The sequence below is a fragment of the Protomyctophum parallelum genome, assembly GCF_964188405.1.
Source record: "Protomyctophum parallelum genome assembly, chromosome: 9".
NCBI lineage: Eukaryota > Metazoa > Chordata > Actinopteri > Myctophiformes > Myctophidae > Protomyctophum > Protomyctophum parallelum.
Window position 1 is genome coordinate 4,179,999 of NC_139706.1, and position 23,515 is coordinate 4,203,513.

The 23,515-nt window shown below is 41.7% G+C and overlaps 1 protein-coding gene across 2 annotated transcripts in view; it reads left to right on the forward strand.

Annotated features, from left to right (window-relative positions):
- Positions 1–1,999: 1,999 nt before the first annotated feature.
- coq8b (coenzyme Q8B) overlaps positions 2,000–23,515 on the forward strand; it is a 41,549-nt gene continuing 20,033 nt past the window's right edge. The window contains exons 1-9 of one of the 2 annotated variants that reach the window (XM_083772961.1): positions 2,000–2,116; positions 3,177–3,358; positions 4,303–4,426; positions 5,951–6,162; positions 8,329–8,395; positions 9,844–9,918; positions 12,008–12,121; positions 13,621–13,706; positions 13,868–14,008. In XM_083772961.1, the coding sequence (XP_083629087.1) occupies position 2,116; positions 3,177–3,358; positions 4,303–4,426; positions 5,951–6,162; positions 8,329–8,395; positions 9,844–9,918; positions 12,008–12,121; positions 13,621–13,706; positions 13,868–14,008 (1,002 nt within the window). In that variant the 5' untranslated portion in view covers positions 2,000–2,115. The remainder of the gene's footprint in view (positions 2,117–3,176; positions 3,359–4,302; positions 4,427–5,950; positions 6,163–8,328; positions 8,396–9,843; positions 9,919–12,007; positions 12,122–13,620; positions 13,707–13,867; positions 14,009–23,515) is intronic. The other variant, XM_083772962.1, reaches the window with a different exon arrangement.

Sequence of the window (23,515 nt, forward strand, 5' to 3'; positions counted from 1 at the left end):
ATGACAATAAATATGAATAACCACCACAGCAAGCAAGTTTACAATAAGGCAACACAGTTTCAAAAGAACAATTTCAAGAAAACTTGCTGGTTTTTAGCTTGTTACAGACTGGTTTAGTATTTTTTAAATATTTTTAAATGCTTTAAATATTTGTATACATTTGAGATTTTGCAATTTTTTGTTTTTAAGATTATTTAAAAAGCTTTTGGTCCAACCAGGGAAACTCCCCCCTGTCAGGTGTAAAGGAGCAACTTGGACACTCAGGCATGAAGTAAGCATGAGTTCAAGTCCGTTGCTCTCCCCTTGTCCCCCATATATGGGGACTAGGTTGGTGCAGGGTGTGTAGAGCCCAGGATCACATTAGATGATTGACACAGGGGTGAAAAATGGGTTACAAAATTGTGGGATAAAAAATATATATATATAAAAAAATAAGCTTTTGGTACCAAAAGTAGTTTACAGTTTGGGCAATCTGCTCCAAAATAGTGTTAGATAGTCAGATAGTCAAGATAGTCAAGATAGTCAGTCAGAACAATATCAAAGGGAACAAGTAAGAGACACATGAAGGCTATTCCCTACTTGATCATACAGACTACAGTGTCACACAAAAGCATAAAAAGTAGCAGATCCACAAGCTTGTAGATCTGCAAGCTTCCACCCGACAAAGACCATACATACATGCCCTGCTATGGTCCCAGAGTTGTGGGTGACCAATCAGCCCACTTCAAAGTGAGACTTTTTTGGTGTGACGTTGGAATCAGATTGTGACCGCCTGTTCCACACTAATATAATATATAATGTCTACGCAGTGATATTAGTCTGGCCCTTAGAGTATATACTCTATGGTCTGGCCATGCCTGGCTATTGAGGGAACATAAATTCTATAAGGTTGAGGGAACATAACCATTTTTGCCAGGTGATGGATGGGATATTTTGCATGAAGCTCATACCTGACTAGACTTGAATTGTGTTTCTGAGTTGACAGTTATTAGGCTACTACAATTATTAAGCAGATGGCGGTTTGCACTTAGCAGTTGTACTGAGCCATGTGTGTGGGTGGCTGCTGCTGTCTGGCCAGGTCTCTCTGGAGAATATGTCACCTCAGGTCTCAGTGAGATTTGCTGTTTAAATGAATGTCAAATTAAATAAATACGTTCTAGTTGTTGCAGATTTCTTCTGTTTGACAGACATTCTAGTTCAGTGAAGTCTAGTGTAAAAGTCCAAAGTTACAATTTAAACTTTCCACCTCCAACAAGAAATGCGGATCACTGGCTTCCTTTAAAACAGGCCTGAGCATTTTTTATATTTGTGATTATTGAATCTGGTTGTTATGTTTTATGAATTGAATTCATTGGACCCATTTCTGTCCAATACAGTATTAAATCAATCAAAACCTGGAGTCACTATTTGGAGCATGTCATTTACAAAAAAAAGCTACCGTAAATAGCAGATGTGCAAGCTCATAACAAATACATTTTTAAGCATGGGAATTGTATACATTTTAAGAAAACATTGATGTATAATGAATGTATTCTTATGCATGAATTGAATATTCATTATGGACGAATAGAAATATATTAAAAAAACGAAATAAAATAAACACATTTCTGCTAATAAGGTATTCAGTCAATAAATCAATAAACATAAACATGATAAGTGTGGACAGTAGTAGCTACAGTATGTTTTTATTAAACTCAAGAGGACAAGAGGACAACCTCCAACTAACCCCCCCGCCCCCCCCCCCCCCCTCTCAGAAAATCCGATTCGACGCCGTTCCCACCTTTGCCACGCCTTTTATGGGCACTGATTGGACAAACATCCACAGAAGTACACGCCCTCAATCGGACCGCAGAACCTATCACAGGACGCGCGAGCCAGAGCACGTGTCCTCTCTGAGCGCTCATTGCTCGGGCCAAAACTATCTCCGCCCCCGTGGTCAAATAATGCGAGAATGTGATTGGACGTCATGTCTGTCAAAGTGCTGTACTTCCTGGTAGCTTTCTTGGTTGTTGTGCGTGTTGTTTTTCTTCTGGTTGTTGAGTAGAGGAGATCAGGTCACCGCTGTCCGCTGTCACATTACATCACAGTGAATGGACAGCGTTTTACAATTACTTAAGTGAGTAGTTTGATTCACAACTAACAGTCCAATGTTATTGTTTTGTACTTCGCGTACTCCGTGGCGTCATGTCAACAACAACATGTCACAACATAGCATGCTGTGCGTGTGTGCACTCTACGTACTTAGTCTACTATGTAGATTCTGTGTGTAGTGTGGAGTGTTCCATTAGCTTCTGTCGTTAGCCACCAGTTGCAGTTACACAACGTGTAAAAATACTTTGGAAGGTTAAACCCAGCAGTTTATAGAATGAAGAACATTTATTTCATCCACAGATATATGCCATCAAAGGTTTTTACAGAATCACTTCCATTATGTGGAAAATGTGTCCTTATTTACATCTGTATTTACACCTATGGGGGTGTGTCTGCTCTGGATTTGTCTGGTATTCAACGTTTTTCAGGCCAAGGACCCCCTTACATGAGAGAGATGAAGCGGAGGGCAAGGCCCCCCCACTACATATTGGATTCATGTTAAATGTGTGTTTTCAGATTTAACAACTTAAACCCTCAATACTTTGTATAAACTTGACCTTTGGCTCTGTACTTGGCCTGCTCTTTTTCACCCTGTACAGTGTACACCAAACCTGACGTCACTTGTTGTGAGCTTGTAGATCGGCTGTTTTGGGCTAAACAGCCCCAGAATATGAATGCTAGGGTTCAAATGTTTAATGTAAAAATGTCACACCCGTGTGAAGTGAGGGGCGCTCTTATCATTCATCATACATCATCATGACGTAAAATAGACATTTGCTCAGACACTACGGCACTATGGAATTTGGAGTAGGACAAAATTACTCACAACCAAAAGCTGGATATAGGAGGGGCTAGCGTCCCTCACAAATGGAAAAATAGGGATCTAGACATCTCGGTTAAGTTCTTACCGGACACCACTGTGACAGGTTCTAGACTCGGACAACCAGCTCCCATCGAGTAGTATTTTATAGGGGGTAATTGGAGATTTGTCCCATATTGTAATCTTGAGGCATTCATCTGTCTGGTCTGCTGTGTGTGTGTGTGTGTGTGTGTGTGTGTGTGTGTGTGTGTTTATCTTTCTGTAGTGTCTCTGAATGAGCTGATGCAGGTGCTGCGAGGGGCCGGCAAGGTGGGCTCCTCGCTGGTTTGCACCCAGGGGGAGCAGCTCCGACTGATTGCCTGCAACTCCACGGTGGGGGCCGGGGTCAAGGCTGCCCAGGAGCTGGTGGAGGGGCTCATGGGCACCGTCATGGGAGGAAGTGCTACGGTGAGAACCGATACATGTCTCCTTCTAGAGCAGGGGTTCCCAAACCATGTCAAGGACCTCCAAAATTGATACTTATTATCCAGTGATATATATATATATATATATATATATATATATATATATATATATATATATATATATATATATATATATAGATTTATATATATATCAGGTGTACTGTACAAGCTCTCAGCGAGATTGTAGATCTGCTATTAGTTAAGTGTGATGAAGTTCATCCAAATGAGGGATTTGCAGCGATACGACACATGAAGAGCAGCTGATTTCACCCATTTAGACCTGAGGCTGATTCTAAAAACGCCTCCTAAAACCTAACCTAAGGTTTTCTGAAAACTTTAAATTCTTATAAAAAAATATATATACACAGACACAGAGGACGCAGCCGGCATTAAAGGTAAAACAACGTATACCGGTAATAGGTAGTTGTTATAGTCTTCTCTTAATTGTTGAGGGAGGCATGGCTCCCCCAACCTTTGCAATTTCCTAATGTTCATCAGTCTGATGTTCATCAGTCTTGGCCCTAGTGGCCACATCATCTGTATGTCAATTTACAATATAGGCCCAATATAGGCACCCTCATCCAGAGTGGGAAATCAGAGTTGGTAGTAATTTTGCACCCTTGTCAACAAAAAATGGGGTAAATAGAGAGCACGACAACAACAATGTAGTGCTTCAAAGAAACTAGCATAGCAGGTAAACACCAAAGCTAGCATATGTCTCTAAACAACATCAGGCTATCTAAATAAAATTCCTAACATTCCACAGTAATTGATTCACACGCCTCTTTACGTTGTCAAATTGTCAAAACAAAAGATGTTTCACTCTGTCTAGAGTCCGTTTACACTTCCTCATATCTGTCCAGTTCATCATACACAGTACACATTGTTTTGGCTAAGTGGCGTTGTCCAACCGTGCTCCTCTTGCAGCAGCAGTCTGTAAAGGACGATGTGTTTGCTACTGATGAGGGCTGGGAGGTGGTGGACCCTGAAGAAGCATTCAGCTCTGAGTTTCCTCCGGATGCAGCCGGGGCCACAGAAGAGATGCCAGCAGGTATTGTTAAAGTAGTGAAATACCTTTTTATTTCACACTTTTAGACCATATCCATGGTCATCATATGGGCAATTGGGCATACCTAACAATGCCAAAACAATGGGGACATTTACTTTTGTGTGTATTTTTATATATATATATAAATAAAAAAATCTAATTTGAATGACTTCCAACCAAAACGTGCTACGTGATAACGTGTCAAGTCGAGATGAATAAAAATGAATCTTGATATTTCATCCACCTGTTTGATTCCCATTGCTGCATTCCTCCAAACACAGCTGATATTGATACAGAACTACTCTGTTTTTAATCTCATTCAAGATGACATCCAGACAGTGTATTAATCATTTTAAAATAAAATTAATCATCACGCTAAAATATATAGGTTAGAAATAAGCCACATAGTAGCTGCAGAGAGAGAGAGAGAGAAGGATGAGGCTGGCAGGCCACTGCGTCAGGAACCCAGAACTTGAGGCAAGTAAATTGACCCTATGGGAGCCAAGCCAGGAGGGGAAATAAGCGTACCACCTATGTAGACGTGCTGCAGCACGACAGCTTGGCTGAAAACACTGAAGAGCTCAAGAACCTGATGTTGGATAGGAAATTGTGGAGGGCAGCGATCCAGTAATCCAGAGTTGGTGTTGGCTAGACCTCACTCTCACAGCAACTAACTAGTAGCTGCATGCTCTGTATCTGACCTGTAATGTTTTGTAAACGCACAACTCCAGCTTCCCAGTCTGACATTTCAAAATAAAAATGCCAAAAAGCAATTGCACCCTGTCTTTAAGTCTGCCATGTTGACATGTCCTTTGTATTGTCGGGAAGAAACCTTATCTTCATATTTTAACTTTTAGTGGGTTTTTTTTCATAAATTAACGCCCAACTTGATCCACAAGCTCGAAATTGGACATAATGGTTTTCATAATGGAGACATTATTATACAATAAAGTGAAGAGATTATTACTTTTCTCTACAGTAGGTGTGATTTCCCCACCCCCCTCCAGTGTGCTATGGAATAGCCTTTATATTTTTCAGCACTGCATAAAAAACCCATATAGTCTTGTTTAGTTGATTTAATTGTTGCTCTCACTGTAATCTTTTAAGATTTTTTATAGATTAAAGTTCTTAGTCTGACAGATTTTGATTCACAATAGCCAATCTACAAGCTCTCAATGTGTCGCAGATGCATTGAGAGCTTCTAGATGGGCTATTTTCAGTATTTTGTTAATAGGATTGGAGCATTTCAAGTGGTCAAATTTGCAATATGGCATCATCTATTTCATAAAAGCAAAAGGTTAAAGCCTTAATTTCTTCACCTGGTTGGCTGTATGTAGAACAGCAGGAACAATAATACTAAAACATCATCATTTCACATATTGTGTTACTTGTTTAGGGAGCAGCGCTAGTCTGGGGGCCTCCTTTCAGACTGTTTCACACATCGCATTACAGGACTTGGCCTGTAATGTTTTTTCGGCCAACGTGGTAATGATCCCTGCCTCCAACCCTCTCTGCTTCCAACCACAGGGGTGCCTCCTCCGACCCCAGGGACAGCGGCTCCTGGCGGGGCAGGCTGGCCAGGACAGACTGCCCGCTTCCTCCACATCCCCGCTAGGAGGATCCGCCACTACCAGGTCAGGCTTGTCCACGACGCAGTGGTGGCCGCCAGACTCACACCAGAGGACATCCAGAAGGCCAGAGAGGCAAAGAAGGCACTGGTCAGACCTGTCAGGCAAAAGGTTTGGTTGCATCAGGAGTCATCATGACTGCATCTTAATTCGAAATTGTTCTGATGAATATTGTAGGGCCAATATGCCTTTCTTTCTTTTATCACCAGAGATATACGGTTTAACAACGTGCTCACACTTTGGGACTTGGGCGTCTTGTTGTTTACTCACTTGTAGTTGTTTGTCGATGGTGATTGATGATGACTGCAACAGGTTGATATTATACGGTAGGAGTTTGTGTTGTGTGAGTGTAATGGTTTCAAAATAAACAGGGCAAACAAAACAAGAACAGGCTCCAGACATAAACTAAATAAAGGTCTAGGACGAGCGCAGGGTGCCAGGGTTCAATAAACAAATTATAAAGTACTTTCTTTCTTTCTTTCCTGCGCTGTTTGTGCGAGCTGTTGAAATCTGTATCTCTACTGGCGTCTTTCCACCTACAGCTGCCTGTGGGCCTGTCGCTTAATTAAAGGGAACCATGGTGCCATTTCTCAAGGCAACCAGTGGGGGCGCCATTTGGTCACGAATATGTCAAATCAAATAAGATGGCTCCTACAAATATGGTTCGTCTCTCTCGGGTGGAAACCTCACTTCAAAACGGTTACTTTTCAGGATTAAAAATCAAAAGTAGCAGGTCGACAAGCTCGCATCACTTTGTGTGATGCTGCAGTATGATCAAGTAGGGCATTGATTGATTGGATACTTAACAGTTTGTAAACGGTACAGTGGTACGATTTTACAGTGATTGTACTAAAAATGCCCTACGGGCTTGTTTCCATTGTGGTCCTTCTAGTAGGTAGGTATTCAATTAATCAATGAAGTTATGAGAAAACGTTAGAATATGGGGATAAGAGATTTCTGCCCGACTGCGACGATCTGCCCCATATAATCAAAAGATTGTCTCTGGTGACCTGTAATGTACAATCATGTCAAGACTGGTGTACGGTACTTGTTTTTTTTTGGTCTGCATTGTAATGTCCATATTGTGGTAAAGTTGTTGTTTTCCTATGTTGTGTTGAAAAAAGAAAAATGTGTGGTTCTATATACATTGAGTTGCGATTAAAAACTGTACAATTTCAGAGCCTCAATAAAAATACATTGGAAAAAAAAAAAGAGTGTGTACCAGGCCTGGGTCAGGAGGTATTAACCATTTCCCCTGCCTGCATTAATCTGTGGCTTTAAAAAAAACAACACTGCTACTAAAAACATCTATAGCTTATAAAGCTTGTCTCTTTAATTCTGGATGTCAAAGCGTTGGATGGGATCAACTGCTCTATTTTCAAGATACTTTGTGGCTCGTCCATGCGGAGGGGGCAGTAAGTGTGTGTGTGTGTGGCTCAGGAGGTAGAGCAGGTCGTCCAATGATCCATGGGTCGGAGGTTCGAATCCTGGCTCCTCCTGGGAACCATGTCGAAGTGTCCTTGGGCAAGACACTGAACCCCAAATTGCTCCCGATGTGCTGGTTGGTACCTTGCATGGCTTCCGCCGCAATCGGTGTATGAATGGGTGAATGTGCCAGTGCCAGTGCCAATCTATGTAAAGCGCCTTGGATAAAGGTGCTATATAAATGCACCATTTACCATTTACCGTGTGTGTGTGTGTGGTCGGTCAAGGTTATTGCATGGCTATAACCTTGAAACCACATGGCAAACGTCTTTTACACAGCTGAAAGGGAGCATCCCCCCCCCCCATGCCCGGGTCCAAAATATGAAACATGGGGCCGAACATTTGGGGAGATCACAACGCGTCAAGTTGTGACATGTTAATAAATACATCGCACCGTCACTTCAGACTCATGCCACCTGGACGAAGATGCAGAACTTCTAAATGGCAAAGTACATTTTAGTGGTTTTGTTCCTTTAGCCATTGCTGCACTAAACAAACTGCCTCGCTGACATGATGGTTGGGTGTATATTGGGGCATTCATGTATTGTCTTAGTGTTATGGTATGTGCTATATGGGCTGTGTGTTTTCTGTTGGAACACACTGTGAAGATGAATCTATCCCTGAGGGGACAAAGACTTCTTACTTATATTAGTATTACGTTGTGAGCTATTGCCAGAGCGTAGTATAGGGTTTAAGTTGTTAAACTATTAATAATGCAGACCGTATATAGATTTGAATGTCTGACGTGTGAATGTCTGGTGTGTGAAACTAAAATCTTCTTTATTCCCCCAGCTGAGTGAGCGTGCCAGAGAGCAGAAGGTTCCTGCCACTAGAATCAGCAGGCTGGCTGAATTTGGTGGTAAGAAACAGTTTTTATTCTTATTATTATAAGAATATTATTATTATTATTTTCTTTATTCTTTTCCCCCCCAACTATGGGACGTTATCAGCAGTTAAGAACATATTCTTACCCCCCTCGTATACTCAACCACTACAGTGTAGTGGTTGAGCCCCAATGCAGCTTTTAACATTGATCCGGTTGCTATGCAACGCCTCCACCAGCTATGGGACGTTACAACTCCATTTACCTCGGTTCAAAGCAGGATTTTCAAACCTCCATAAGTCGGAATCTAGGAGAGCTGTCCTTGGTGATCTTTGGAGCCATCCAAAGTTCGGATGTCATTTGTGACTTTGTACCGCATCGCTCCCGAGTCCCGACATGTCAAAGTTTCTGGCGACAGTTAAACAGTGTGTGCTAATAATAACGATAGCAAATGGTGTGTGTGTGTGTGTGTGTGTGTGTGTGTGGTGGCACAGCGGCACAGCTTAACTACAATTAGTAGGTCTGTGGTCTGTTTTTTTTTTTAATATATTTTTTATCCGACGATTTTGTAACCCATTTTTCACCTGTGTCAATCATCTAATGTGATCCTGGGCTCTACACACCCTCCACCAACCTAGTCCCCATATATGGGGGACAAGGGGAGAGCAACGGACCTGAACTCATGCTTCCTTCATGCCTGAGTGTCCAAGTTGCTCCTTTACACCTGACAGGGGGGAGTTTCCCTGGGTGGTCTGTTTTTTCATAAATTAACGCCTTACTTGATTATACTCCAGCATCACACAAAATCATAAACAGCGAAACGCGGTGCAAAGCTCGGCGCATTTTGAGGTTTCAAATCTGCGACCTTTGCTATTTTCTTTGCTATTTGAATACTGAAAAGTAACAGTTTTGGTTATTGGACATATGAGGTTTCCACCGGACAAAGACGATAAACAGCTAGGTTGTTACTTTTGTCTTAAGGCATCTCCAGATGGCACAGACGGTTGGCTGTCGGCCAGTTTGAAAGTGTCCGGAGCTTGTCAGCAGGAGTCTCCTGCCGACAAGCTCCTGTCGCTTGCCGTCCATATCGCCTTCCTGGCGCGTCGGAAGACTCGTTGATGAAGAACCGAGCATGTTCGGTTGGTTGCCCACCTCAGGAGCCGACGCTATTCATGTTGAAGTTTAATTACTCCACTGTAGAGTGGACATCTAGTCTGCTCGCCATGTATCAGTGCTGACTACTCTTGTATCTCATATTAACCTATGTTACAGGAAAACTAGCCCAACGTCGCTTATAATAAAGCGGAACTGGCAACACTGCAAACCTATGCATGGGGAAACATAATGTTTCATCGGCCGACTGGTTTGTGCTGAATAAATGCTAGTCTATTGCAATCTGACTAATCTTTGAATAGTCTGAACAAGACTGTTTGGTGTGGAGTCACCTTTACACAACTTCATCTGATTGCTCTCTCTCTCGACAGGACTGGCAGTAGGACTGGGTATCGGTGCCATTGCAGAGGTGGCGAAACAGTCTCTGGGGGGAAAACGTCAAGGAGGTAAAGCCTTCAGTCTCTCTTGTCTCGTAGTCTTATCCTCAGGTTCTCTGTCCTGCTGCTCGAAGTGGCCAGACTGTTGCCAACTTGCCTCCCACAATTTTCAAATGTTTCCGGCCATACAGTCTGGATTATGGAAGCTCTGATCATGAGCAATCGATAAAGCGGAAGTGAAGTCTCCTCCCCACCTCTGCTTCGTCTTTACAGTCGCGCAAATTTATCCTAATATAAATAAATCTATAATCTAAGCATACTGTATATAGCATGCGGCTTAGCAGAAATGGATATACAAAGATGAAATGTAAAGACATTTTCGTGAACGGAAATGCCAGCTTCCTTACTCGGATTTTGGGAGGTGTATTTCCAGACTAAATAGCATTCAGAGATTGTGGAATAGTTGTCTGGCTACGCAAAGCTATCCTGCTCGCTGTCTTTTATACCGTGCAGTCCAGAGTTGGCAGGACGTACAGTATATCAGACAGATGGACATTTTAATAGACCCAGGAGATGTTGTCTAGATATTTGTTAGAACCTGCCAAGCAGCAGACTGCTATTAAATCACCTCGTTAACAAATCTGTCAGGCAAGTGTTATCAACGACTTTAAATTGCTGTTAAATCATGTACCACTGTCACAGCCTTGACACTGCTGTCAGGATACCGACCTTCACTTTTCACTGACTTTTTTTCCCAGTATTGAAATCTGGCCCATGACCACACTTAATATAACTATATATAGTTATATAACTTTCAATCCGGGACGGCATCTGTGTCCCATTAGTTAGCTGTTGCTACAGTATATAAACATTTATTAACATTAATTTTTAAAAAGACGTTTTTCAGAGAACTTCTCTAGAAGGCGTTTTTAGAATCGGTCTCAGGTCTAAATGGCAGTCGAGCAAAATTAACTTTACACTTTGTATTATAGTTCAGTGGTTCTCAAGGTGTGGACCGGGGACCCAAGTTATTGTAGGCATGTTGTAACTAACAATAAAGACAATAAAAATGAATACTCCTTCAAAATTAATATTTTACCCCCTTTTTTATACAATTTGATTTCATTGCCATTCCTTGTACTTGTAATGATACTGCTGTAATGTTGACTGTCTTTCTTCCCATTTCTATCTCTGGGACCCCAATTTATTTTTTATTTCTATTGTAAAAATCAATGTAAATTTTGAGAGTATTTGGTTCCATTTTTGCACTCTGTTACAGACCCTTTAGGCCAGGGTCCACTTGGTTTACTTCCTAACTATCTATAATGTAGCTGGAACTCCCACTATGAGAACCACTGTCCTACACAGTCTGTGTGGGCACACACACACACACACACACACACACACACACACACACACACACACACACACACACACACACACACACACACACACAATAGCATGCTAGCTGATAGGGGAAACCGTTCTTATTTAGCAGCCATATTAGCATGTTCTCTAGGCTCTAGTATCACATATTGCCAAAGTTAAACAGCACTGAACAACTGATCATTGTTAAGCAAAACGTTCACGGACGTTCTGCTTCTGCTTTTGCCCTGTGCCCACTTCAATGCGCTGCTGAGATTACACACAGGTGGAACAAATTTGAAATTTGAGGAGCTAACGAGCAAGCTCACTGCTAGTGTTCGTCGTAGCCTGCCTGCAAGCTCACAGATTCAGACATTGGGGAGCATTTTTTGTCATACGACAAAAGAATAGACAGTGGCGGCGCTCACAAATACCATGTTTTGGGACCTGTTTTGGGCATTTTACAACCTTTACAACCTTTACCTTTACAACCTGTTGATGAGCTCGCAGTTTTCGCGGAGCGCATCCTAGCCACAGCACAGGGCAACTTGACGCTCTGTGTGTGTGTGTGTGGGGGAGACTGAAGTTGGGAGAGAGAGAGGGGTAGATGCGGAGCGCTCTGGTTACGTTCAAGACAATCGCGTGTTGTGTTTATACCGACCCGGTGTTTTGACTATTCGGTGATATATTTTCGGCCTATTTGAGCCGAAACTGAATAGGCCGAAAATAATTTTTTATCCATTTTCGGTGCATCACTAATATAAATATATATATATATATCCCTCCCTCCCAGATGCTCTGCTGGACTCTCCTCTTATGTCGGAAGCCAACGCAGAGAGGATCGTCAACACGCTGTGTAAAGTCAGAGGGGCTGCGCTCAAGATCGGCCAGATGCTCAGCATACAAGGTACATATCACGGTTCATATTGTGACTCTGATCTCATTGGATTATAGTTAGGGAGTGTTTAGAGCATTGGACATTCCGGAACCGGTTTTATAATCACACTGTTAAAGCTGGTATGTGGACTTCACGTCTGCTACACAATTACAATACCAGTGGTACTCAATTTCATGGAGGACTTTAACTCTTGAGAGTGTAACTTTACAGAATTGCTTCCATTTCTACACTCTCAGAGTTACAGACCTGTTCGGGTCCATTTGGAACCCCCTATATAGGAATCGTTAAAGGGAACTGTAAAGGAATCGGACCGCTAAGAGGGAATTTGTTAACTCTTTTTTATTTTTTAGAGGATGTCGTTTGAGTGACATTGGCACGGGGATATGGAATGTAACCAAACATGGACATTGTCTGTGTCCACAAAATACTTTGTGATATGTTCTATAACATATGTTGTACTTTCTAAAATTGGCAACATGGCAACCAATTGGATGGTTAAATCTCACGATAATCCACACCTTCAATCACTTATATCATTCCCAGCTGCGTTACATTGATCCAGCAGCTCTGTAGCTGAACTGGGGAAGGGGAGCACTTGATTTCCTTACTGGCCGTGCGGCCGCTCGCGCTCATATGACTATGAATGAGTGGCTCCGGGCGGCCTCGTAAAAACATCAATCGCCTCCTATTCCCCTGTCTGAGTGTGCCTCGCTCTGGTGGGCGCAAAGTGTCGCTACTTTTGTGAATTAGGAATTGTTTTGAGGTTAATATTGCTATATGTTTGTAACCGTTTTAGAAAAGCAATAAGCCACTTGAGGTCCCAGCTTACCGGGTATTTTATAATGGCTGAAAGGGTCGGAGACACTCCGCTATGTGTCGTGTCTCACTACGCCTCGCTTGCTTTAGTATATGTTCCCAAGCTGACTGCAATATTAAAACAATGAATCAACGTATTTTGACACGTGCCTTTCCCGAGGTGTCATTTTGCAACATGCAATCGCCACAAATAGAATAAGGTTTTCGAGGGGGAGAGAGAGAGAGAGAGTGTGTCACCTCACCTCGGGAGTTTCGTTGTGAAAGACTCATCACCCTTGAATTCACCCCTACAAAAGCTTTTTTGTTTTGTTTTTCCTCATGTTTAAATGGAGTAGTTCTCAGTCGCCACGAATATAGGCTATCAACTGCACAAGGTTACAAGGCATAGTCGCAGACATGTTCAATCTTCCATAAAACCCTAATGATCTCTCGGATATTTCATTAAAACATGTTAAAGTCTTAATCTACAATTTCCTTAACTGGCTGGCTGGCTAAAACACTATAATTTTACATATTTCCTTATTCATGAACACAGCCCTAGTGTGAGACTGATGGGGCTCCTTTCATGCCGTTTCACAAATCACAGATTAGGACATGGCCTTACAAAATGTTTCTGTTGTGAGATTCTATTTTTTAGCTTTAATCCATGTGTATCCAATACACCTGTGTGCTCTGTCCTCTCTCCTCACCAGACAACAGTTTCATCAACCCCCAGCTCCAGAAGATCTTTGAGAGAGTGAGGCAGAGTGCTGACTTCATGCCTGTCTGGCAGATGAACGTGAGTCAAAGACTTTTAATATGCAAAGATAGTCCACCTCGGTTGGAGCCATTAGAAGCAAAATGGTACACAAATCCTGCAAATGGTCTCTGTGTGCGTGTGTTTCCATTTTAACACACCATAGAACAACAGATTTATCGGGACAAATGTTGTGTGTGCAGAAAGTTCTAGAGGAGGAGTTGGGTGCAGGCTGGAGAGAGAAACTATCGTCCTTCGAAGACAAACCATTCGCCGCAGCTTCTATAGGCCAGGTGCATCATGGTGTTTTAAAAGATGGCAGAGAAATCGCCATGAAGATCCAGGTAAGACAGTTTGTATGCACTACACTAGGGCTGCAACTAACGATTAATTTCATAATCGATTCATCGGCCGATTATTTAAACGATGAATCGATGAATCGGATTATGGCACCTTTTTGCAATTACTTAAAAACAATAGCTTCAAATTATTTTAGGCATGTTGTAACTAACAATAAAGACAATAAAAATTAATACTCATTCAAAATTAATATTTTACCCCCTTTTTTTATCCAATTTGATTTCATTGCCATTCCTACTTGTAATGATACTGTAATCTGTAATGTTGACCGTGTATAGCTGACTGTCTCTTTCCATTTCTATCTCTTTATTTCTATGGTAAAATCAATTGTGAGTCCATTTGGTTCCATTTTTGCACTCTCTGTTACAGACCCTTTAGGGTCCACTTGGTTTACTTCCTAACTATCTATAATGTAGCTGGAACTCCCACTATGAGAACCACTGTCCTACACAGTCTGTGTGGACACGCACGCACGCACACAGTCACACAGTCACACACACACACACACACACACACACACACACACACACACACACACACACACACACACACACACACACACAGTGTGCAGTATGCACACAAGTTACAAGTAGCATGCTAGCTGATAGGGGAAACCGTTCTTATAGCAGCCATATTGGCATGTTCTCTAGGGTCTAGGGTCTAGTATCACATATTGCTAAAGTTAAACAGCACTGAATAAATCAAAACGTTTTTGCCCTGTGCCCACTTCAATGCGCTGCTGAGATTACACAGGTGGAACAAATGAGGAGCCAACGATCGTTAGCAAGTTACACTGCTAGTGCTCGTCGTAGCCAGCCTGCAAGCTCACAGATTCAGACATTGTGGAGCATTTTTTGTCATAAGACAAACAAATATGGACAGTGGCCGTGCTCACAAATGCCATGTTTTGGGACCTGTTTGGGGCATTTTGCAAGCAGATCGTCGCAGCCACAGAGCCACTTGGCTGACGCTCTCCCTCTCTGTGTGTGTGTGTGTGTGTGGGGGGGGGAGACTGAAGTTGGGAGAGAGAGGGGTAGATGCGGAGCGCTCTGGTCACGTTCAAGACAATATTGTGTTGTGTTTATACCGACCCGTTGCATATTGTTCGTTCAGCCTAGTGCCGTTACTGAACGGTAAAAAGAAAGCAGCTTTACGTTACATTTTAATGTTGGAAAACACCCGCGATAAAAATCGATAAGATAATTCGTTGGCAACGAATTTAATTATCGATTTTTATCGATTTAATCGATTCGTTGTTGCAGCCTTACACTACACACACACACACACACTGTATACCAGCTAAAAGATAGTTAGGAACCAATCTGGGGCTGTAACTCAGAGTTACATTACCGTTGATTTTCCACTATAAATTGGGGTTCCAGAAATAGAAATTGCCATTAAATGGGGGTCCGTAGCCTAATGCAAGTAAAACTGGGGGTCCTTGGTTGAGAGTCACTGCTAGAGCTGTAAAAATCTTCAATTTGGGGGTCCTTGACATGAAAAAGTTTAAGAACCAATGGTATACACACACACACCATCTCAAGCTGCTCTATAGCCTTTTTGTTTACTTTACTCTATATATATTTTTGATACTTTTTGTGTATAATAATAACACAACAATAATAACATTCAGTAACTGCTTGTGTTGATCAAAATAAGAACATTAACATCAAGGACAAGTCTTTCCACGGAGTCTGTGTGTGTAGAAACACGTAACAACATGTTGAGTGATTGCTATCTCTTTCAGGGGAACGGATTATGTTAATCCACTTCTTGGTCCACAAGAAGAGAACTCCGTTAGTTTAAAACGGGACATTGTGTGAAAAGGCCCTTTTACATTGAACGTATGGTTTTACAAAAAAAGCAACATACCTGAGTCCTGACACAAAGTGGCACCCGCAAATCCATGTGTCGGTGTCTATGATTCCAGTAGCCCTGAAACATGACGGCGAAGTGCAGCGATCCATTTACTTCTTTTTTCTTTACATTTCGGCTGTCTGTAAAAGGATAGAGTATTTTTTTAATCTGTTTGTACAGTCAATCGCACAACAGCTCTTTCCCCATTATTATTTTTTTGCGCGGTGTTTAGAGTGAATGAATACAGCAAAGCAAGCCAGCAACAGTGAGTTGCTATCAGGTTGCTATGGACAACAAAAAGTTATTCCGCATACGATGACGTCACACGCATACTCAAGGAAATAAAGCTGCTACGCGATTGGTCCACGTGACCAAAACCACACCACTCCCCTTGCACATATTATTACGCCTTGTAAGAAATAGTCCCGTCTTCGACCACGGATTATAAAAATACTGCAGGATGGCACGAGTAGAACTTTTTTATTTGGACTTTCTACCTATAAATCTCTTTTATGGAGAAAAAATTCGGAAATGGTAATTCGGAAAATTCAGAGTGTTCATTCCATTGCTGTTTTTCAGAGACGAATTTAGAATTAACAGCCAGTATGCATGTACTGCATGACCGAAATAATAAAGGTGGGTGGCTGGCGTCTCCCTTAGAGATAGGGTGAGAAGTTCAGTCACGTGGGAGAGACTCAGAGTAGAGCCGCTGCTCCTTCGCCTGGAAAGGAGCCAGCTGAGGTGGTTCGGGGCATCTGATTAGGATGCCTCTCGGGCGTCTCCCTAGGGAGGTCCTCGAGGCACGTCCCGCTGGGAGGAGACCCCGGGGCAGACCAAGGATCACATCCCACTGGGAAGAGACCCCGGGGCAGATTTATTATTACTTTAAACTAAGTAATTAAACCCCTCTTTTTGCTTTTTTTCTTCTAAAGAATGCTATAAATACCATGCACAAAAATGTAGTATTGATACAATTGATTATATTCATAGCAAATCGATTCGATACCGATCATTTGTATTGCAAAACGATACGATACATAATCAATGTTGCCGTTTTCATTTCCATATACTTTGATTATTTTTCGATGCAGTTACTATATCGTTACACCCCTATTAATAACACCATAAAACCGCCATCACCCTTTTCATTTGGTTACCAACTCTCCATCATTTAGCTGGGGACCACCTGGAACCCCCTCAAGGACCACTGGTGGTCCCCGGACCACTGGTTGAGAACCACTGCTATAGATCCATGACGTAACTTTATTTTACAGATCACAGAATCCTCCCCATCGAGGAGCATCGTCCCAACTTGGTGAAATACCTGATTTAAATAATGACAACGTTCTTTAACTGCAGGTTATTGTATTAGAGGAAATAGAGATACAGAAAACAGCAGTAATTAAACACAATGAATAATCACTACACATTCAATACAACAGTCACATTAATTATAATCGATCCAATTATTTATAAACGATCCAATTAATTATAAACGATCCAATTAATCCAAGTCTCCAGAGTAATTAAAATCCTGCTGACACACAGTGTAAATAAAGTAACTTATTAACTAATATTACTTAACAAAGTATTTGAGTAAATGTAGTGGGTGAGTTTCCATCAGTGTTACAGAGGATATATTATGTGAGTAAATGTACTCAGTGAGTTTACATCAGTGTTACAGAGGATAGAGTATATGTGAGTAAATGTACTCAGTGAGTTTCCATCAGTGTTACAGAGGATAGAGTATGTGAGTAAATGTACTCGGTGAGTTTCCATCAGTGTTACTTAGGATAGAGTATATGTGAGTAAATGTACTCAGTGAGTTTCCATCAGTGTTACAGCGGATAGAGTATATGGCCCTCATTTATCAATCGAGTGTAAAATCTGCCACAGATTCGAGTGCAGGTTTCGTAGTACACCCACGTCGCCACGGCATTTATAAAGTGATCGCAAACAGCTGATCCTTCCTTAATTTCGTTCTCACGTTAATAAATGTCACGGCTGAATTTGATCTGGCACGCCCTAAGAACTCAAGCCTCGCCCTCGTTTTTGCGACATGAACAACGGCAATACGTTTCCTGAAACCATGGTTACATGAAAAAATAGGTTTCTCCTGTGCCTTGCTGCCCGCCTCACCCCCCTCTCTCATACACACGCACAGCACGCACACGCAACTTGCAAGCCCAACTAACTGGTGTGTTGTTAAACAAATAAAGAACGAACACCTGCATGAATTAAATAAAGTTGTAGGCCTAGTCCTACCCTGTCTGTTTCCCTCTCACCTCGCTTGCCTTCCTGTCATGCACGCACGCACCTACATGACACATTAAATAAAGCTGTCTGTTTCTCCTCTCGCTTCACTTCCCTTGCTGCCCGCCTCACCCCCCGCACGCACGCACGCACATATAGCTATTTGCAACTTTCACTGTGTGTTGTTAGTTGTATATTAAATTATTAAAGTATTTTTCAATTAATATACAACAAGATATATTAGTGAACGAAAATCTGAACCTGTGTACCATAATTAAATAACAAATAGGCACACACACGCTGCTGTTTTGCAGGTGCTCCTCCTGTCCTGTCTGTCTGTCTGTCTGTCTGTCTCTCTCTATCACAGTGGTCCGTCCGTGACCAACTGACCATGCACGTTCCGACGTTCGACAGTCTATTTAGATTGCCTCGCAGTCGTTAGTCACTGCAGTGGCCGGGCTGTCAACTGTCATTATATGAATGTGCAGCCAAAACCTATATAGCCTCATGTGGCTGGTGCATGGGCTGGCTGGGTAATATACCTATATCTCCGATGCAGTTCCCACTTGCGCTGGGAGCCTGGCACGGTACATTTGGCATTCGAGCGACGGGTTTATTATATTGCACATACCGTAAGAAAGACATCGGCCTTCATGCTGTAGATTAGGCTACAGTAGGCTATACCTGCACGTTGGGACTCTCCGCAGCTGAGCTGCAGCACTGCTGCACTATACTCTCCAACGTCCCGTCATGGAAATATTTCAGCACAGACAGCCCAAATCCTCGCATGTATGCGCTCATGCAAAACACTGTTTAAATGGCTTAAGCATCTCTTGCAACATTGTTTTTAATTGCGCGATTTTATCTCCTACTAATTTCATATGACACATGTATTCCTTAACATTTTTATTTATTTATTTTTTACATGTAGCCCATATACATATACATACCTTTTATATAAACATTTTAGGAGTGAATACATATATGTTTAGATGCCTGTGACAGCCTCTCAGCAGTTCAGACAAGGCTGCTCCGCTTGTGTAAGACAGAAAAAAAGCGTACAGCAGCTGCCGAGCAGACGTGAGTTTTGATCGTTGTCACGTTCAATTTCAAGCTTTGCCGGAAATGTTAAATGCCGGAAATATCGGTAATTTCGGCGTGCGCCCATATTTTGGCGTACGCACGGTTGATAAATGAGGGCCTATGTGAGTAAATGTACTCAGTGAGTTTCCATCAGTATTACAGAGGATAGAGTATATGTGAGTAAATGTACTCAGTGAGTTTCCATCAGTGTTACAGAGGATAGAGCAGGAAACCACTGAATGTGTTGTGGTTGCATGAGTTATCAGAGAGTCTGCAGGAACTACCAGGTAACCTCATGTCTACTGTGTCTCCCTGCTCCATCTCCACCACCGCTCCATTAGAGACGTATTCAAACCCTTTATGATTATTGTATCCCCAGTTATTTATGATTTGCTGATCATTTTTATACATTTGGATCTCCATTGCCTCTGATAATCCCCAGGTAGCTGCAGTGAATCTGAAGTAATAAACACCTTTCGCTGGAGCGTTGAAAACACCTGGAGAACACACACACACACACACACACAAACACACGTATCCAAAAAGGTCAGATATTTTATAAGAACGTTTGAACATTTTACTGTGTAATGACACACTAGAGTTAACCCTTCACATGCTGTTACTGATGTTTTCGCAATTGAAGCTAATTAACATAATCACTAAATGTAAAGCTCATCAACATAATTACGTTAATCTCCACCTACCTGTAGATGTATTGTAGGCTTTGCCGATGTTAGTGATGACGTTCTTGTAAACCAGAGTGGTCTCAGAACTAAATGGTCCAGCACTACCACCCAACCCAGCAGAGAAGGCCACCTTTGGTTGGTCTGTCAACACAAGAGATTATCACATTATTTAAATGATTATAATTCATTAGATTATTCATTATATATATATATATATATATATATATATTAATGCCAGTTTGGGCTCCATGGCTGCCAGTCTGTAATTTAGGACTGAAACCAGCAGAGATAAAGATTAAGATGAAACAGATAAAGATATCTTGAATTTACGACTGAAACAGATAAAGATCTCTTCACGATGGTGAAACATAGTCACTGGATTCATGCACTTATTCAGCATAGTATGATCTTTTGAATGGGTGCACAATGTGATGTCTACACTTCAATACATGTTCGCTCAATATAAAAATAATTATAACAATGCTATTGACTAGATGTGTTGGTGGTACTAGAGTCACTGTTCAAGGTTTCTTAATTTTGTCCCCAAAGGAGACATTTGTCTTGGGCCCGGTCCACTGGAATGTTTTATTTTAAGGCCAATACGTGTATTTGACATTTAAGGTGGAGTCATCCCACTGCGGAGGGTAGGCTTTCAACACCTTTAAACCGTCTTTGTTTCTGTAAGTAGTAAACGTATGTTCTTTATTTCGTCTGGCTTATGAAATTACCTCATATGGCAGCTAGAGATGCTCCGATCGATCGGTGGCCGATAAAAATCGGCCGATCACCGATCCGTGCAAAATTTACCGATCCGCAAAAACGATCAAAAAAGCTAAAAGTTGCGCAGTTTACATCCAAAAGAATGTGTATACATGATATATGTACAGTCGCTAGTCTGACGCTAAATCTATATTTACTTAATGTTAAGAAGTCCTAGCTCTAGTCTGACACTAGTCCTATGGTCTATATTTACATACCATAAGAAGTAGCACTAGTCTGGCGCTAGTCCTATGGTCTATATTTACATACCAGAGTAACAAAGTGCATGTTTACTTTACCTGCCATCTTCTCTTTTTCGTTCACGATCATGTCAGCCATCTTGTCTTTTTGGAGCTGGAGTTCAGCGCTAGCGTTTCCCAACTCCACCCTCATGTCAGCCATCTTGTCTTTTTGGAGCTGGAGTTCAGCGTTCATCTTCTTCATCATGTCTCTGATCTCCTTCAGGTCAGAGGGGGTCTCCTCCTCGGGTAGAAAGACACCATCCTGTTGAACACAGTCATGTTGTATCATTTAGACATGAAGTACTGTACTGTACTGTACTGTACTGTACTGTACTGTACTGTACTGTACTGTACTGTACTGTACTGTACTGTACTGCATGAGCTCTATTGAACAACATGTCTTGGAGGTAATTAGTAAGACAAAGAAAGATATGAAAAATGCATTTAGACAGAATGCATCCTTTGTTCTATAGTTAGATGACGTTAGAATGCATCCTTTGTTCTATAGTTATACAGTGAGTGAATGACGTTAGAATACATCCTGTGTTCTATAGTTAGATGACATTAGAATATATCCTGTGTTCTAGTTAGATGACATTAGAATATATCCTGTGTTCTAGTTAGATGACATTAGAATATATCCTGTGTTCTAGTTAGATGACGTTAGAATACATCCTGTGTTCTATAGTTATACAGTGAGTGAATGACGTTAGAATACATCCTGTGTTCTATAGTTAGATGACATTAGAATATATCCTGTGTTCTAGTTAGATGACGTTAGAATACATCCTGTGTTCTATAGTTAGATGACATTAGAATAGATCATGTGTTCTATAGTTAGATGACGTTAGGGCATCCTGTGTTCTTTACCAGCTCCTGTTGCACTTTGTGGACGGCGACAATAATCCCACTCTTATGCTTCTTGTACAGTCCTTCTGTCACTGCAGTGCATTCTGGGAACAACACAGACACAACATTGATTCAGAAGCTCAGAACAACACAGACACAACATTGATTCAGAAGCTCAGAACAACACAGACACAACATTGATTCAGAAGCTCAGAACAAGCCCCATGGACTGCAGTCGATTGTTGAGGTCAGACTCAACTAGTGTCCACATATGGTATTGCAAGAGTAGCGCTACTGCTAATACTTCAAGTCCCCAAAGCGGAGACGGAGAAGTGAAGCTCGAGTCGCCTGCTGGCCGACTCTGGATGTTCAGCTTACAAAATCTGGGGTCGTATTAATGAATGAGCGAAAACGGTTTTGACCAATGGGCTCGATTGACGAGGTTGCGCACAGAGGTGACACTGCAGCGCATGAGAGACATAACTCTACGATGCAAAACCACACGGAGGAGCCAAACATGGAAGAAGGGCGGGAAAGGGGAGAGTATCTATGTTCCTCTGGGTCTATGTTCCCTGCTTATAAGCATAGACCTAACCCTAAGGTAAGTAGGGGAACATAGAACCAGGGGAACATAGAACTCAACTCAGTGAACATCACCAGTGATCTACAGTAGGTCGGAGGTATAAAACCATTTAACTTAGCAAGTGATTGCAGGACAGTGTTCTCACCTGTAAAAGTTGGTCTTTGGTCAGGATCTTGGCTCCAGCACCTCTCCATGAGTTGTACCAGCTCCTCCAGCCCTGGGACCTCCATTCCTTTAACTTCCTCTAGGGACGGCCTTATTCCACTGGAACCATCAAACCGTTCGATGGTCTGACCTTTGTCTGAGAGAGTGGAGAGGACCATAGAGTGGAGGAGACCACAGATAGACCATAGATAGAGGACCATAGATGATTTCAGGGGATGAGAAGTAGAGAAGAAAATACTTTAGTAATACACAGATTGGGTGATTTTCAACTTGTGTTTCTAATTGTTGAATTAACATTAAGTCAAAGAATGGAATCTGTGAGGCTGAGATAGGTAGTTCTGACAAAGCCATCTGATTGGTTGATATAGCCATCTACCCGTGCTTCAAACGAGCATGACAGCACATCTAATCAAAATATAAACACCAGCTGAGATCAGATGGAGTCTCACAGAAGCTAAGTGGCTAACTTAGCAGTTTGCATGAGAAGTTTGTGGCTGTAGAGTCTAAATCCGCCATGCAAAATAATTGAATTTCCATCGAATATCTATATTATATCGAAAAGATTGAGCTAGGGCTGAGTAAAGGGAATTACTCACGTAAAACGCTCCACAGCAGCATAGCGTAACTGAAATAAAAAGAGAGACTGATCAGCAAATAGTTTACATATCAACGCATCACACATTAAACTATAGTTTACATATACACATATCACACATTAACTAGTTTACATATACACATATCACATATTAACTAATTTACATTAAATTTACACAAATTAAACCACTGGGTTAAACAGTCCGTGGTGAGACAAAACCGGTTGAAAATTCAGTGAGTTTTGTGATCATTTTAATAGCAGAGAGATGGCCTGCTTGAACGGACATAGGCCTAAATGCATTGGATTAACCCTTGAATGGACATAGGCCTAAATGCATTAACCCTTGAATGGACATAGGCCTAAATGCATTCGAAGGCTGTGACAAGTCCCGGAAAAGACACGCTGTGATTGACCAGCAG